This window comes from Centruroides vittatus, unplaced genomic scaffold (genome assembly GCF_030686945.1).
Source record: "Centruroides vittatus isolate TY-2023 unplaced genomic scaffold, ASM3068694v2 scaffold_861, whole genome shotgun sequence".
NCBI classification, from domain to species: Eukaryota; Metazoa; Arthropoda; class Arachnida; order Scorpiones; family Buthidae; genus Centruroides; species Centruroides vittatus.
This window is the reverse complement of record NW_027122718.1, coordinates 7997379-8012908: the sequence shown is the minus strand read 5'-3', so window position 1 is coordinate 8012908 and position 15530 is coordinate 7997379. Positions and strand designations below refer to the sequence as shown.

Genomic DNA, 15530 nt, shown 5'->3' with positions numbered 1-15530 from the left:
CTAGCTGGGGTCATGTAACTAGTAAAAATTCAGTAGCAAGTAAATTAATCTCTCTTCAAAGACAGTTTGCCATCAGAATTTCAAAGTGCTGCAGAACTGTTTCTACTAATGCCTCTCTGATACTAGCAGAGCTCCTTCCTTTGCCACTATGTATTGTAGAAGGTTCTAAACTATACATCAGAACTACAAACATCAAGGCTCAACAACAGTCTCTACTCCTATCTATGGCTGTTCAAATGCTACCATATTGCAATTACTCTATCTCTGATCATCACCCTGTAAACAAGGTTATCCCTAAGGTACATTTGGTGTCATCTGCTTCCTCCATGGATAACCATGCAGACATTAATATCTACACAGATGGGTCCAAAAGCCCTCTTCATGTCTGCTCAAGTATCTGTATCTTCCTCCAAACTGACATATTTTGCCCAAAATATGTTAGAATGTACAGATACTCCCACATACCTCCATCTATCAAGCTGACGAAGATGCTGTCTACCAAGCTGTTCAGTGGGACATTTCATTGCCTAACAAAACTCTTTCTATCAACATTTACAGTGATTCTTAGTCTGTCCTAAAAGCTCTATTAAATCCCAATTGCAATAGCAATAAAATCACATATATCCAGCACTATATTAAAAATTTTGTAAATAAGATAACTTTTATGTTTGTTCATGGCCATACTGGCATACTAGGAAATAAAAAAGCCAACTTTGAGGCTGTCAGCTGCAAAGGACACTGACTTGGACTACACTCACAACCCTCTCTCACGCAGCAGCCTTAAAAATTATGTTTATGACAATGCTATGCAAAAGTGGAATCAACAATAGTTGAGCAGTAAAACTGGTAGAATAAGAAGACTTTATTTTCCTACTGTTGAATGCAGGTTCTTATCACCACTTAGAGATTTAACATTTGCTACTGCTCAACTACTTACTGAGCATGTATAACCTGTAGAGCAAAAGCAAGAGGCAGTCTCTGCCTCTTGCTTTTGCTCTACAGAAAACCTAGACACCATCGACCATATGATCTATTATTGTCCAATTTACGATCAAGATAGACTTATTCTGAAATTAGAAATCTTTACGCTTGGTTTCAGGTGGCCAAATCCACTCGATAAGCTTGTGCAGAAGCCACTGTTTGATGCTTTTTACAATTATATTCAAAAAATATGGAAGATAAGACTATTTAAAATTTCTAATTTTACATTTTAGTTTTCACTAAAAACCAAATACTAATTTTATGTTTACTTTGTATCATGTATTTTGGTTTATGTATTCTTAGTGTTATACACCCATAGGAGTGGTTATTCAAATAATAAAAAAAATGAGAGAGAAACAACTACACAGCCTTTCTCCCATGATAAAAAATGTGTAGAGAGTGAGTCTGCTAGTGTGATTATTCTATCACGTCACACCTGATGGCGTTAGTACAATGAGCATTCTTAATAGAAATCGCCAAATTAAAGCCAAATTCAAAACTCCACCACTCAACGAGATCAAAAAATAAAAATAAGAATATTACGTAAGACGAGATCTATTACCCCCTACCCGAGTAAGAAATCCTTGACTTCCACCCACCCCAAAATACCTTACGTAATTTATGGACAGCCTCTAACAACAACTAGATTGAAATAACAATAATTTTCATACCTGATAAGATTAAAAGAAACATTGGATTTCATACATCCACTAAACTGGACATAAAAAATGACACGGATACAACTGATTTGCTTAAATATCATCACTGTCCAATACTTTTGTCTGTTCAAATCATGTACATAAATATACTTTCTAAGTTTTCAAAGCCAAAATTACATAAATAGTGTTTTTATTTAGTGTTATTATGTGAGGAATAACTTCTATTATGTGGAAATTTCACAGAGCTACAATTTTTTTTTTTACTAATAAATTTATACAAGAAAATTTAAGTTGTTATGCACCAATACTTTTATCCATCACTGTATGCCCAAGTGTTTGTGCACTATTTTGAACTTTTTATGTTTAGCATGAAATCCATACACATCTTGTTTGATATAAATCCTAAATTTTGTTTATGTACAATACAATTGCTTGTGATCTGGATTCAAGTTTTAATAGTAATCATTTTGATTTTGCAATTTTCTTAATATTTGAAAATACAACCATCATAAGTATAAATTTATTTACTTTTTAGTAACTTGAGCAATATTGGGCTTCATTATTGTTATATTGTTCAATGCTTCAAATACCTGCCAGAGAAATTATTTTGTAAGTTGTTATTCTGTTCAGTTTTAAGATATAGAAACTCAATTCGCAAATTTAGGAGCAAAAGCATTTTAAAAAGTTTTCTCTGGTTCTCTAAATTCCGAAGTTAATATTGCAAATAAAAAACTTATTTTTCTAATTTAAATAAATATTTGCAATTAAATTATATTTTTGAAAAAACTAACAGAAATGTTCAAAAATCATGAATTTTGAAATTAATTAAATAATATACACTATAAATGATATATGACACATTTAACTACCAGAATGATTTAGTAGTCCACTAAATCAAATAATACAAATAATAAGACACTTATAGTATTGCATTATCATAATTTTTATTATATATATGATAAATTATCATTATATAAAAGGAAATCGTTAAAATTGACTTCCTCTCCAATATCCGTCGTAGGCATAATCAACTAAGACAAAATCTAGGTCACAAATTATTGTGCAATGCAATTCAATTAAAAAACAAATATGTTTTTTAGTAGCATTACACAATACCTGGTATATTTAATACTTACACTTAAACTTCAGTTTTAAGCGTAAAACTTTCTCAGCCTTATAATTCTTTATAACCGTATTATGGTTGAGAGCAATTCCTAAAATATCTTCTAGTTTCAAATAATTGGATAGTTAAGATAAAAATTCAGTTTATTGAAGTCTGATCTATTACTAACAGGAAATAGAGTTGTGCTAGTCATTAACACTTTTTGGGGGAAAACTTTAAAATTGAAATAATGTGACTTCTAGAGCAAATTGGAAGTTTGTCCTACCCTCCAGAACTATTTCAACTGGTCTCAAATTACTACAGAAGAAATTTAAACTTGATATATTAATATTTAGAGGTAGCTCAAGTTTATGACAAATGAAAACCTACAAGACCTGTTTTGATAAACCAGAGTTGTTTCACTTTTTTAGACAATTACAGGCAAATTAAATAGTATAGTCATGTAAACTCTACAATATTCAAAAACTTAATGGATTACAAACCAAAAATGCAACAAAAAGTTTTTAAACGTCACAATTCACACAATTTGAAATTTTCAGTACAACATTCAATGCAACTTTATCAGTTTATTTTGGTAGAGGCAGAGAGTTTCTCTTTCTTGCTGTCTGGATAAGCCTGACAGTGCTGTTGAACAACTTGCAGCAAATACTGAAGTTGTAATTCATCACGAGTCATTAGGCCACTGAATTCCTGGATGAGTGCGACCGTGCGATTCTGCATGGTTGTTAACAACTTTAATGGCATGTACTGACTCTGCAGCCTTCTGTCTTTCCACAGGTCAGGATCTACAGCGAGAAATGTATCTGGAAGTTCCATTAATTCAAACAGAGTCCACGACTTTGCAAATAAAGTCCTCAAGATTTTTCCCACGAATGTGTCCAGGTCAACACTGATTTCTTAGTGTGACCCTGTTCAGTGTAGTCATCATTTTGCATCACCGTAATTATTAGCCTCTTTGTAGCAGAACTTACATGGTTGTTGAAAAAAGCTAAAGCAACCAAATCTGATGACAAATACTAAGTGTTTAGAAAATTCAAGAGATGCTGCCTTGGATATTGTCGTGTTGATTGCAGAGTATTCAAGAAGTGATTTCAGAAGATGAAGGTCATTGTTAGGAGCACTGGCTGCCAATGGAGCTGAAATCCAGGCCTTCAAGTACACAAGTGCAGCAAAGACACACATCTTGTAGTTCCTTCTCTTTGTTTTTTGTTAAGTGGAACTGGCCTGTAAACATCCACACCTTCAAATTGTAAACTACCTTCGAGAGTACGAGTCACCGAGTCAGCCTCAACTAGAAAGAGGGAAAAACATTTGCGGCAAGACTTGATGGTATCAGCAAAATAATGATCACGAGTTACGATAGAAATTAATTTTGTGAGAATGTCATGTAACTAATGTGTGATTAATTCAATGGTTTATTTATTGAGATGACAAACTAGTTTTACAAACTGGTTCAAGCTTGTGATTGTCATATACTCATCTTTACTATTTGGAATCTATAAAACTTCAGTGACATTGAACTACCAGTAAATATTCACCAATAGAGTAGATTTTTGGCACAATTTTTTCCTACATATACAAATCGTGAAAATAAGCTCCACACTATTTTACACACACGCAAAGAATTTGATAACAATAAAAAACTCACGTATTTTACACAAGACAAGACTAATTCAGTTTTAATTATGAATTTTATTAATAAATGTATTCAAGAAAAATTAATTACATTCTGAGTTTAGGTAGCAAACTATTACTAAATTCCAGTCAAAAATTATATTAAAAATATACAAAAAAAAAACCTCTAAAAAAATAGTGAAAACACATTTCTAACTGAATCAAGAAAATTTAGAGATTGTACAATATTTACAGTCTACAGTTTAAATTATAAACCATCATCATCATCATCATCATCATCTTTTTGCACTTGTTCTATTTGAGATGGTGGTTTTCCTTGAATTGGCCTTCTGAACAATAAAATATGAGGTTCTGAAAAATTGAATATAAAATTTAGCATTCCTCAGTATTTAATATATCCAATTGCAATAAAATTTTTACACTTAATAAAATATTTTAGCCTCTCTCTTTGAGATAAATATCGTAAATGCATTTATTTTAAATGTGAAAAAATCAATAAACACTTTTGTTGCCAATTAACATGCAATTCTGCAGCATTTTAAATCATGTGATGCGGAATTGCATCAACTAGCAACAGGCAACAAATGTGTTAAAGTAAGCGAAATGGTTAAAAAAAAAAAAAAAATTAAAATAATTTAAGTGAATATAATTTATAAAAAAAATTGTATTACAAAATTATTATATCAAATGTTTTAGTATACAGTGGTACCTTATACTTTGAATGATGCTTCAAACATGAGCAGTGAGAAACACACTTGAAGTATACAATGCGCTTCTGAACAAAGAATACAATTTCAAATTAGCAATAATGTATTAACTTTCACAACTGTTATAATTAAAGCACACATTTATGTTAAGTAATGACAGCTGTTAAAAATATGCAAGAAACTTTCTGTTCAACCCATACCAATCAGTTCGGTGGAGTTTTTAATAGTGAATGTATAATAATTTAAATGTTCTGATGACAGGTTGTGTAACATTTTCTAATCATTGTGTAGACGATTTTGCTTTATCTACAGTGGAAAGAAAGTTGTCTTACAGAAAGTTTATCTTACAGAAAGTTGTCAGTTTCTGTGCTTTTGCAAAGGCCATCTGATTAAGCAACAACTGCCTTGTTCAACTTTGGCTTCTTGACAGGGGTTGTGTGTGTGAAACATGTACACAGGCTTGTAACGTGTCCATGTAGCCATCATCTACAGGTTCGCATTTTATTGATTAATTACGGCATCCAAAAAGTGTGTGGAAGCAACGAAGTCTAACTAAGATAAGATGATGGCTGTAATACCAATGATAGAGATTAAAAAGGAACTACTTGTGAAGCATGAAAGTGGTACTTGTGTGACGGATCTGATGGCCATTTTTAAAATGCCAAAACGATCAGTAAATGCAAATTTTATTTTATTATATGGTATTTATATATTCTATTTATTGTTTGTGTTTTAATTAAGTATATTAAAATGGATATTGTTTATGGATTAATTGATTTTCCATTATTTCTAATGAAACATTTGATTCGGACTTCGAATGATTTGGAATTCAAACGGCACCCGAAATGAATTTAAATTCAAAATACAAGGCACCACTGTAGATACAAATTAATAACAACCTATTATAAAGTATAACAAAAATTATGTACCTGGTCCATGAATCATGTAATGGATCCATCCAGGACTTTGCTGAACGCCCAACTTTCTCCACTCTTCTTCTGACATGAGATGAGTTTTTGGTACTAACTGGGCTATTTCTTTTGGCAACATCACATGCCTAAAAATAAATTTTAATAGCTAAAAAATATGTAAATTTAACAAAAGAATAAAAACTTTGGTAAAAAAAAATCTTAGAAACTCAAATTTTTCTTAGTTCCAATAAATTATTATTTTAGATGTTGATTTTTGTCCATATATGTGTCCATAAATTTGGATTTAAAATGCAACTGACTTTTTATTCTTTACATAAATTAGATTTTTTTCTTCAAATGAACAGAATTACAAATGTTTGTTATGACTAAATCTGAATTTACTTCTGATAAGTAGCACTGAGTTCTACGTTAACGCTGAACTCAGTGCTACTTATCAGAAGTATATACAACTTTGGCGTGAGTTAACTTTTATTATTTTCTATAAATCTGAATTGCTGGAATTTCAGATGATGTATTTTTTCACTGCTATTAAAATTTATAACCAAGTACTCAAAACAAAACCTTGATAATCCCAGTATATAATTTAATATAAATTTGATAAAAGCTTTTTATCTTGCAACAAAATCAACTTCAAGTCAACAACATTCTAAATTGGAATGCACAGAAGAAATTTCAAATTTTCAGATAAAATATAAATTGAATGAATAAGAATTAGGTAGCCATTCTCTAACATGTACAGTACTAAATTAAAACAGATAAAAATATAAGAATTAATTAAATATAAATATACCACAAAAATACAGGGTGTCTGAGAAAGATCTTTATCATTCTAAACATTAATAACAAAAATACTAACAGGTGAAATGAAATGCAGTTTGCTGCAAAAGAATGAAGAAATCTAAGAGTTTTTTCTGGTATCAATTACCAGTTGTGATAAGGAAAGAAAATGGTGACTGCACAAGAGAAAGCGCAGTGTGTATTGTGGTTAGTCGAAAAAAAATCACCGATAACTGCAAAGAAATTTTTGCCGGATGTGTACCATAAAGACCCACCAAGTGTGCCTTCAAAGAGACAGGAAATGTTGACAGGATACAATTAGCAATCCTCACTGTTACACCACAAATGTTAAAAAACAATTGCAGGGAAATCGAGTACAGACTCGACATTGTTCGTGCTACTAACGGAGCTCACGTACAGCTACATTGAAGGTACCGTAAAAAAAACTCTTAGATTTCTTGCAGCAAACTGCATTTCATTTCACCTATTAGTATTTTTGTTATTAATGTTTAAAATGATAAAGATCTTTCTCGGACACCCTGTATTATCAACTAATGCATGTTGGTACTGCTTGGTTTTTCATAAAAACATTGTAAAGCTTATGACATGCTTTTCTCATCTTTAAAATTAATGTAATTGCCCATCCTGCCAGTTTTCTAAAACTCCTAAGCCAGGATTGTTTGATCAGTGTGGTATTTTGAAGAGTGTCTTGAACATTTGTATCTGTGGTGTAATGGGCAGGGCAGTGGTGTATTTTTTGTTCAAGTGCTCCATATGCAAAAACTTACAAGAAAATTGTTACCTATATGTAATAATGTTCTTGTAAGCTTTTGCATATGGAGAACTTGGTGAACACAACATACACCAGATCTGTTTGGAACCTGTTGTGCCTCACTGAAACATTGTATATCCCTGGAGCTCTATATTTGTTGGCCTTATCTTTTCTGTTGCACAGCAGCTTATATAACACAGCAATTCACTTGTAAGCTAGCATACCCATCAGCTATTTCCCTGTACAAAGTATGCAAATTATAGTCATTATAGTCTGCCACAGCGTGCCTAGGGTTAGGGATGCATGTTCGGAGCCTCCTTGGTTGTTAGTGGTTGTTGGACACAGGGAGTGTTGGTTGGAGTAAGTGTAAGTCAAATCACAAATCAAGTTTTTTTTTCTTTGGGTCAGAAATTAAAGTTAAGCAAATCAGGAGTCACAGCAGTGACTCCCTGCCAAGTAAAAAAGTCACTGACTCTATATACAGGAATCAGAGTAGCTGATTTTCAATTTCTCCATCCCAAACAAAATTTCAAGATTTTCTATAAAGCAGTTGCTGAAATATAAGCAATTGAAAAGTGCAAAGATCACCAAAAAACTGTATTTTCTTCTTCATCTGACATTGCAGATGTTCTTACAAAAAAAACTACTGGGTCTAGAAAGCTCAGATTTTAAACTTAAACCTTTCTCATTGTCAGTGAAATGTTGCGAAATTTCTGGGTCGATAAGATAAGTCAGAGTTCATGGGGTTTCCCATAGAGCTAATTCAGTTTTACAGCTTAATTTTATGCTCATAAAGATAAAATTGCACCGAAACAAATTAATTTTATTCAAAATGTTACTCAGAATAACAAAGGCTAAAATATATGCCAATTAAAACTTTTTATAAGGATTTTTCTAAACAGCGTATCAAAAGTGTCAGTCAGCATCAACCGAAATGAATATTGAAAGCATTTGGTTGGCGGTTGCCGAGTGCTGACCAAATTGTGTCATCGTCTTATGTATTCACATAATAATACAATTATCAAACAAAAAGCAATTAATATCCAAACAAAAACATCTGAGATGTAAAAAATTTTGCCAGCTCATGACAATTTAGACAATAGTTAGAAAAATTATTTTTAGGCATTTTCCTTTGGTAAAGATAAGTTTGATGCCTGAAAGTGGTATCCACAAGATTTTACCTGTATTATTCTTTTCTACATATCGCTTCCAAGTGTCAAGTTTATTCTAACCAAAGGAAAACTCATAAAAAAAAAATTTGACTGTTGTCTAAATTTTCACAAGTTTTTACTTGGCAAAATGTTTTACATCTCAGATGTTTTTGTTTGGATGAATGAATCTTCCATGTATAGACATTTTAAATTCTGTACACTGAAATATACGGCTACAGGTAACACAAAGAAAAGCTAAATGCAAGAAGACAACATGCCATACATGTAGTGGACAAAAAAGTGCGACCTATGACCAAAAAAATATAAAGTGTGTCAACAGTACATGGTGCCATCTAATACAAAATATGTCCCAGCACGCAGAGATCACATTTTTACTTTCTTTCACATTTTTCTATACTCATGCCTTTCAGCTATGACCTCTAAATGCTTTAGTTCTTTTAAAGTATCTGTCATGTTTTTATCATAAATAATGGTAAATAGCTGGGTTTGTAATAGATGTTCATTTCTATGTGACTTTTGCTGAAATAAATGATATCATTTCTTAGAAGTGTGCACTTGTATCACTTATCTGATCTATTGAATAGCTTAAGGGACAATCCATATGGGTTTTTGTTCACGAGTTGCAAAAAACACATCTAAATCCAGCTTTGTTTTCTGTAGTAAATGATCCATAAAAGGACAGCAGCACAGCTGTTACTGAAGGGCATAAGGAAACAAAATTTAACCCTATCACATGTGCTATTTGTCAATTTTACCTGTTCTAAGATACCGTATTTTAGGGACTATAAGACGCGCCGTAATTTTTAAGCAATTTTTTAAAAAAATACCTATAAGACGCACCCGAATTTTGGAGGCAATTTTTTGAAGAAAAAAGTGCGTCTTATAGTCCATAAAATACAGTATCTATCAGTTCAGTGAAATTTTTGATACTGAATATATAATAACTTAAATTTTCTGATGACAGGTTGTGTAATAACATATTTTCTAACTGTTGTGCAGATGATCTTGCTTTATCTACAATGGGCTTATGGGAAGTTGTTGGTTTCTGTGTTTTTGCAAAGTTGAACCAAAACTCATTATTTTGAGCTTGTTCACAGAACTGATTCTGACGAAGGCTTTCCATTGGTAATAATACTCTGTGTCTTTCTTCCCTAAAAAGAATCTTTTGATAATAGACATGACATGCTCTGGATGAGGCTTGGTAGAACCAAGAGCAAGCATATCAGGAGTACTTGGCTATAGTTATCAATCCAGTTACATAAAGTTAATTTCGTATCAAAATTTACACATTCTAATTATAAATGTCTCAAAATTTTTCGGACAGAAACATAGAAATTTCCATTTTAAAATAAATATATATCCACAGTTAAAAATTAAGACAAACTCTAAATTTGAGATGCTAATTCTTTAAGTAATTTCTCAACCATTTTGAGGCAACAGAACACCATTTATATACTTTTCATTACATGGAACATTAACACCAGTACAGGTATACCTTGCCTTACGTCAGTAATTGGTTCCAGGAGAGGCAACGTAAGTCGAATTTACTTGTGTAGTTACGACATAAGTCGAAACTACGGTGGAAAACGCCAATAACGAGCACTTAAAGACCGCTAAATAAGACAACACAGAAACACAGATGTTTTCGTGTTTCGTTCTCTAGGATTTATGATGATTATGTTAACATTTACTGTAGGTACAATTCTAGATCTGTGTGAGGGGGTTGGGACCTTAACAGGGCTGTAGAGCATATTAATAGGAACAGATGTAAAGTCGAATAAAATGACTTAAACTTGATTTTTATTTTTCCATATGCTTTTTTTTGACAAATGATGTATAATCGAGAACGAAGTAACTCGAGGTATACCTGTACATTAAAAAAATCTTTAAGCAATTCCGTGTTTACCACTCTCACGAATAATCTAATTTAACTTTACTGTATCGAATAAAATAGTAAACGTGGAATTATCTACAAATAAAGTAATATGTTGTAGTACATTAGAATAAATTTGCAATAAAATCATTTTTTTCAAAACACTCGAGGCAAGTTTGCAAAACATCTATTACGTAGAACGCGGGTCGAAAACCACAGCAGAGATAAGGTAAGGCAAAGGGTAAACTTAAGTATATAGCAGCTTACTCTTCAGGTCTTTACATCTTTGTAGTGTGTTGTACATGATTAGATTAGCAAGTTTATTGATTAATTTTACCAATTTTACAATAATTTTCTCATGGATTTATGTAAAAAAGAAATATAAATGAAAAGGAAGACACCTAAACAGATTATGTTGGCATATAATCAGATAAACTATTTATTTCTACTTCTGTTTGTATTAATATTTGAAAATTGCTGTCTCCAGCCATTTTAAAAACACGTGAATACAGTTAATACATCATATATTTAAAATTACAATTAAAAATACATACCTATATTCGTATTTATCATCATAATATTTATCGGAATAAAAAATATTTCTGATAGAGGACATTTTTATAAATTAAAACGAAAACGAAATCTTCACACAAATACAATAATCTTCACGTGTACAGTTTGAATATCCCCCTCTATGACGTCAATTGTATTAAAGAATTTTTCCGATCATATTAAAATTTTATTAAACACAAAATTAAAGTATATAAAAATATATAAATTTTAATTTATAAAATTAATTTATATTAAATATTCATCGTTAATAATTATTTTAAAAGGTTAATGACCATGACGTCATCGGGAAAGTTGCACGCGCCGGAACGTACCATTTTTCGATCGGGAGGGAAACAGGCAGAAAGAAGTAAACTGTTGGCATTTTCGTTTGAAAGGTTTTTGTAATAAATTTGTTTTTACGTTTAAGATAATATCCGAGCGAAATTTTAAGCTCTGGTATCGATATATATATATCGATTTTTAAAGTATAATATATTATTTAACCAAAGAAATAGTTTAGAAGTTTTCTACTGTAGTTAATGCCTAAGGCAAGGCTTAGGTTTTGAAGGGAGAAAGGTAAGCTTTAAAATGCTTTAATAAAATAAAATATTTAAAAATAAATTATTTTAAATTAATTCTCAGATAATTGAGAAAATAATGTTTCATTTACACCTAGTCAATATATATATTATTAAGCTTATTGTTTTAATAATGGCAATATAATGGTGGTTTTTTTAAAATTTTTTCAATTTATTTTTAAGTTAAAATATGTTTAAGAAGAAATTGATTGAATTTTTAAATTAGTCACGTGTAATTTAAAAAAATCATCAATTTCAGATAAACTTGTCAATTTCAATTGGTTTTTTTTTTTTGCTCACTAAAAATTTGTAAACAGTCAACAAATTGATTTTTTTAAAAAAATATTTTTTAATGAAATTTTTTGAATAAAAATTAATCAGTTTTATAGAATTATATTTGAGTAAAATGTGAAAATTTGTTATATTTGAATATTTTCTATGTATTACAAGACATTAATAAGAGAATATTTGTTGAAAACATCTTATTTTGTTATCCAGATTATTTATTTTCGAGTAAAATAATCATTGACTTTACTTTCATACTTTGTACACTTAATTAATATGTTATTTTGGCTAGTGTCATAAATTTAAAGTAGATTTTGCAGCTTAAATAAACATAAAAGTAAATCTTTTAATCTACTGATACGTTCTAAAACGTATTTGCTAATAAAATAAAACGTCGAAACTTGTTGATTTTTCATTGTAAACTTGAAAAGGTATTGATTGTAAGATTGAATCAAACAAGTGGTTTTACTAATGTTAATTAATAGTATTAGCACTTTTATTTAAAAATGTACATTAAAGTGCTGGTAAGTATTTTAGAAGCATTTTGTAAGGTAGTATAAATATTCTTTTGCTTATTTCAATATAAGTTTCATATTTATTATATTTTTGTAGAATAATTATAATTATATCCGTTTACTGTTTGTACGTGTATAGTACTGTACGTATATGCTATTAATGCTAGGTAAAAAACGCTTGTTTGATTTAATGTCATAAAGAATATCTTTACGTGTTTACTATGAAAATAAATAAGTTTTGATTTTTCCAAAACTTTCTTATTTTGTCAATTATGTTATCTTTACTTAAATCTTTATCAGTATCAACTGTACTTACTATCTTTTCCCTATTTTTTGTCATTGAATAGTTGTGTAAATAAAGGCCATTACAAATATTCTTTTCACGCTTGGCTTTTTAACTTTTTAGACTTTCCCAGTCTTTAAACTTAAAGTAAGTTCACAATGTGGATTAATCTCTGTAAACCTTGTAGACTGGTAGACTTATCTCACAGCAGACTGGTCAGCAAACTATTTTTATTTTTCCGAACGGACTACAAATGCATTTTGGTTTGGCACAGTGTATTTGCAACCCCTCATCAGTGCTAGTTCAAATAAAATGGAATTAAAAACATGACAATGGTATACCTTAAACAATAATATAAAAGTTTGCAAATAGTTTACTTTTGAGTCTATGTAAACTCTTCTAGATTAATAAAAAGTAATAAAGATTTGAAATACTGCAATTTTTAGCAAATACTTAAATATTTGTTGTATATTTTAGAAAATACTAAAATATAATTATGTTCAAATAGTTTATTTTGATAGAAAAAAATGTGGTCAGTATATAATATAGATTTATTTTTTAATTGTTTTGAAAAAAATATAATAAAATTAGTCTTTATAACTCTGAGTTTAAAAAATTATTAATTAGATTTTTCTCAAGGTCTATAATTTGAAAGGTTTAAACAGTAATGATAGGTTAGTCATTCATAAATTTATTTGACCTTATATCATCAATGAAACAAATATAAACAACTCTATCAGTAGATTTAGTATTATTTCTTTATTTTAATGCGACATCTAATTAACTGAAAGTTTTGCAATATAATTTGCTGAGAATCTTGCTTAATCAGCATTCTGACAAGTTGACACTTTTGTTGTAAGAATTAGAAATCAATATATGCACTGTAACTAAAGAGTCTGACATTACTGTACTAATGTACAGTACAATAATGTCAGTAATTAATTTATAAGTATTGTCAGCTGATATTTTCAACTTAGTTTTGAAAAAGTTAACTGTCTTACAAATGTGGATTATTTTATGTTACATGCATACATTTGGTAAGTTTCTTATACTTAAGATATCACCAAGATTCACCTAGCTACTAATATAAATGTAATAATTAGTCAAAGTTGTTTCTCAGTTAATGTCGAATAATATGTATTCAATCTATACTTTAAAAATTTTAATTATATTATTGGAATTGGATTTTACAGGTTTTATGTATTCGTAGATTTAAAAAAAACGTATTGACTGTGTTTCATTGATTTTAACGGTTACCTTTTGCTAAAATGTATTAATATCTTATTATTGTCACTTATCTTTGGTTTATTGTCTATATTGCCATTTTTTATTTTTGTTCTTAATTTTTTTAATTTGTTTATCAGACTGTTTGATATTTTCTTTTGTTTTTATTATTAAAATTTTTATTTATTTCATGTATTATAACTGTCATATTTTTCTATTCTGATAGTATATTCTACACATTCATCATTCCTGTTTAAATTGATGTATTCTGTCTGAAATTTATAATTAAATCTGTTTTGTTGTTATTTTGTTTTTTCCTAATTATCAAGACATTATGAATAATGTAATAAAGTATTTATTTTTTTCACAATGCAAATATATTTATTTATTTTAATCTTATATGAAGATTCATAGTAAATTTTAATAAAAGTGCATAAAAATAAAAATAACATAATTATGAATTATATAGATAACTGAAAACATTGAATGGATATAATTTAAATGTAACTTTATATTTTATTTGGTAGTTGCTATATTATTATGTCAAATATTAAATTTTAATTTGCTTTGTGAGATCCAAATGCATTTTTGACACTAGTATTACTGTGATGTTTTTTATACCATAAATTGACACTTGATATGTTGCTTCCATGAGGTCATAGTGGATTTGTAAACATCTCGTCCTTTGACATGTAGGTATGTTTTCAGAAACCTGTTTCTATTACTGTATTTTTAAATTAGAAATGTAAGCATCATAATGTTTTTATTTCTTGTGATTCCTTTATAAAATTGTTTAAAATTAAAAATTTTTTAAAACAATAAATAAACAAAACTATGTAATTTTTTTTTCTTATATTTGATTTAATAATTTAAAAAATAAATTATTTTTCTATCAACTTTCATTGACAGTCAGAAGTCTGTGATGTCAGATTTGGATATTTTATAGTCGGGAAACTTTAGAATCCTGTCTAGTGTGTTTTCTATATATATTTGTGAAATTTATTTGTTAAAATACCAAGCTTGGATTCCAGTTTCATTACAAAAAATATAATTATGTCAGTTTTGCGATATTTTCTATTTTATGGGAATGAAATAGGATACAGGAATAGGATGATAGGATTACAGGAAGATTGCAAATAAGGAGTATGTAGGAACACATGTATGATATAGCAAAACACAACTTTACTTTTAGAAGATAATCTCTATCTTATAAACAAAAATGCATATACATTAACAATGTATCTAGGTTGACTACATGTACTGTACTGTTTAGAATGAGACAATACGGTGTTTCTTACTCTAACTCAGCCATCCTTTCATTTTAGTAAAATTTTCAATTTGTCTCATTTTTGAAAGTCAAAAACCTTAGCTCTCTAAGAGGAAGTAAAGATATACTGAGTGCAGTGTTAACAGTTTTCCTCTATCGCTTTCAATGAACTTATGTTCATCATCATCAGGTGAA

At 29.5% G+C, this 15530-nt stretch overlaps 2 protein-coding genes across 2 annotated transcripts in view; one reads left to right on the top strand and one right to left on the bottom strand.

Annotated features, from left to right (window-relative positions):
* Positions 1-4586: 4586 nt before the first annotated feature.
* Positions 4587-11321, bottom strand: LOC136989988 (cyclin-dependent kinases regulatory subunit-like). Its single transcript, XM_067288298.1, has 3 exons — positions 11186-11321; positions 6035-6162; positions 4587-4749 (listed from the first exon to the last, which is right to left on the bottom strand). The coding sequence occupies exons 1-3, from the start codon at positions 11245-11247 to the stop codon at positions 4646-4648; spliced, it is 294 nt and encodes a 97-aa protein (XP_067144399.1). The 5' UTR covers positions 11248-11321; the 3' UTR covers positions 4587-4645.
* Positions 11322-11515: 194 nt separating this feature from the next.
* Positions 11516-15530, top strand: part of LOC136990101 (SHC-transforming protein 1-like) — a 58628-nt gene continuing 54613 nt past the window's right edge. The window contains exon 1 of the mRNA XM_067288457.1: positions 11516-11759. The gene's annotated coding sequence lies outside the window, so the exon portion shown is untranslated. The remainder of the gene's footprint in view (positions 11760-15530) is intronic.

What these genes read in the sequence shown, in the direction of transcription:
- LOC136989988 (XM_067288298.1), bottom strand. Translation starts at nt 11,247, where the DNA reads ATGTCCTCTATCAGAAATATTTTTTATTCCGATAAATATTATGATGAT. An exon ending in GATGATAAATACGAATATAG is followed by an intron (nt 6,163 to 11,185) that starts GTATGTATTTTT and finishes ATTTATTTTTAG; the next exon opens with GCATGTGATGTTGCCAAAAG. An exon ending in TTACATGATTCATGGACCAG is followed by an intron (nt 4,750 to 6,034) that starts GTACATAATTTT and finishes TCAATTTTTCAG; the next exon opens with AACCTCATATTTTATTGTTC.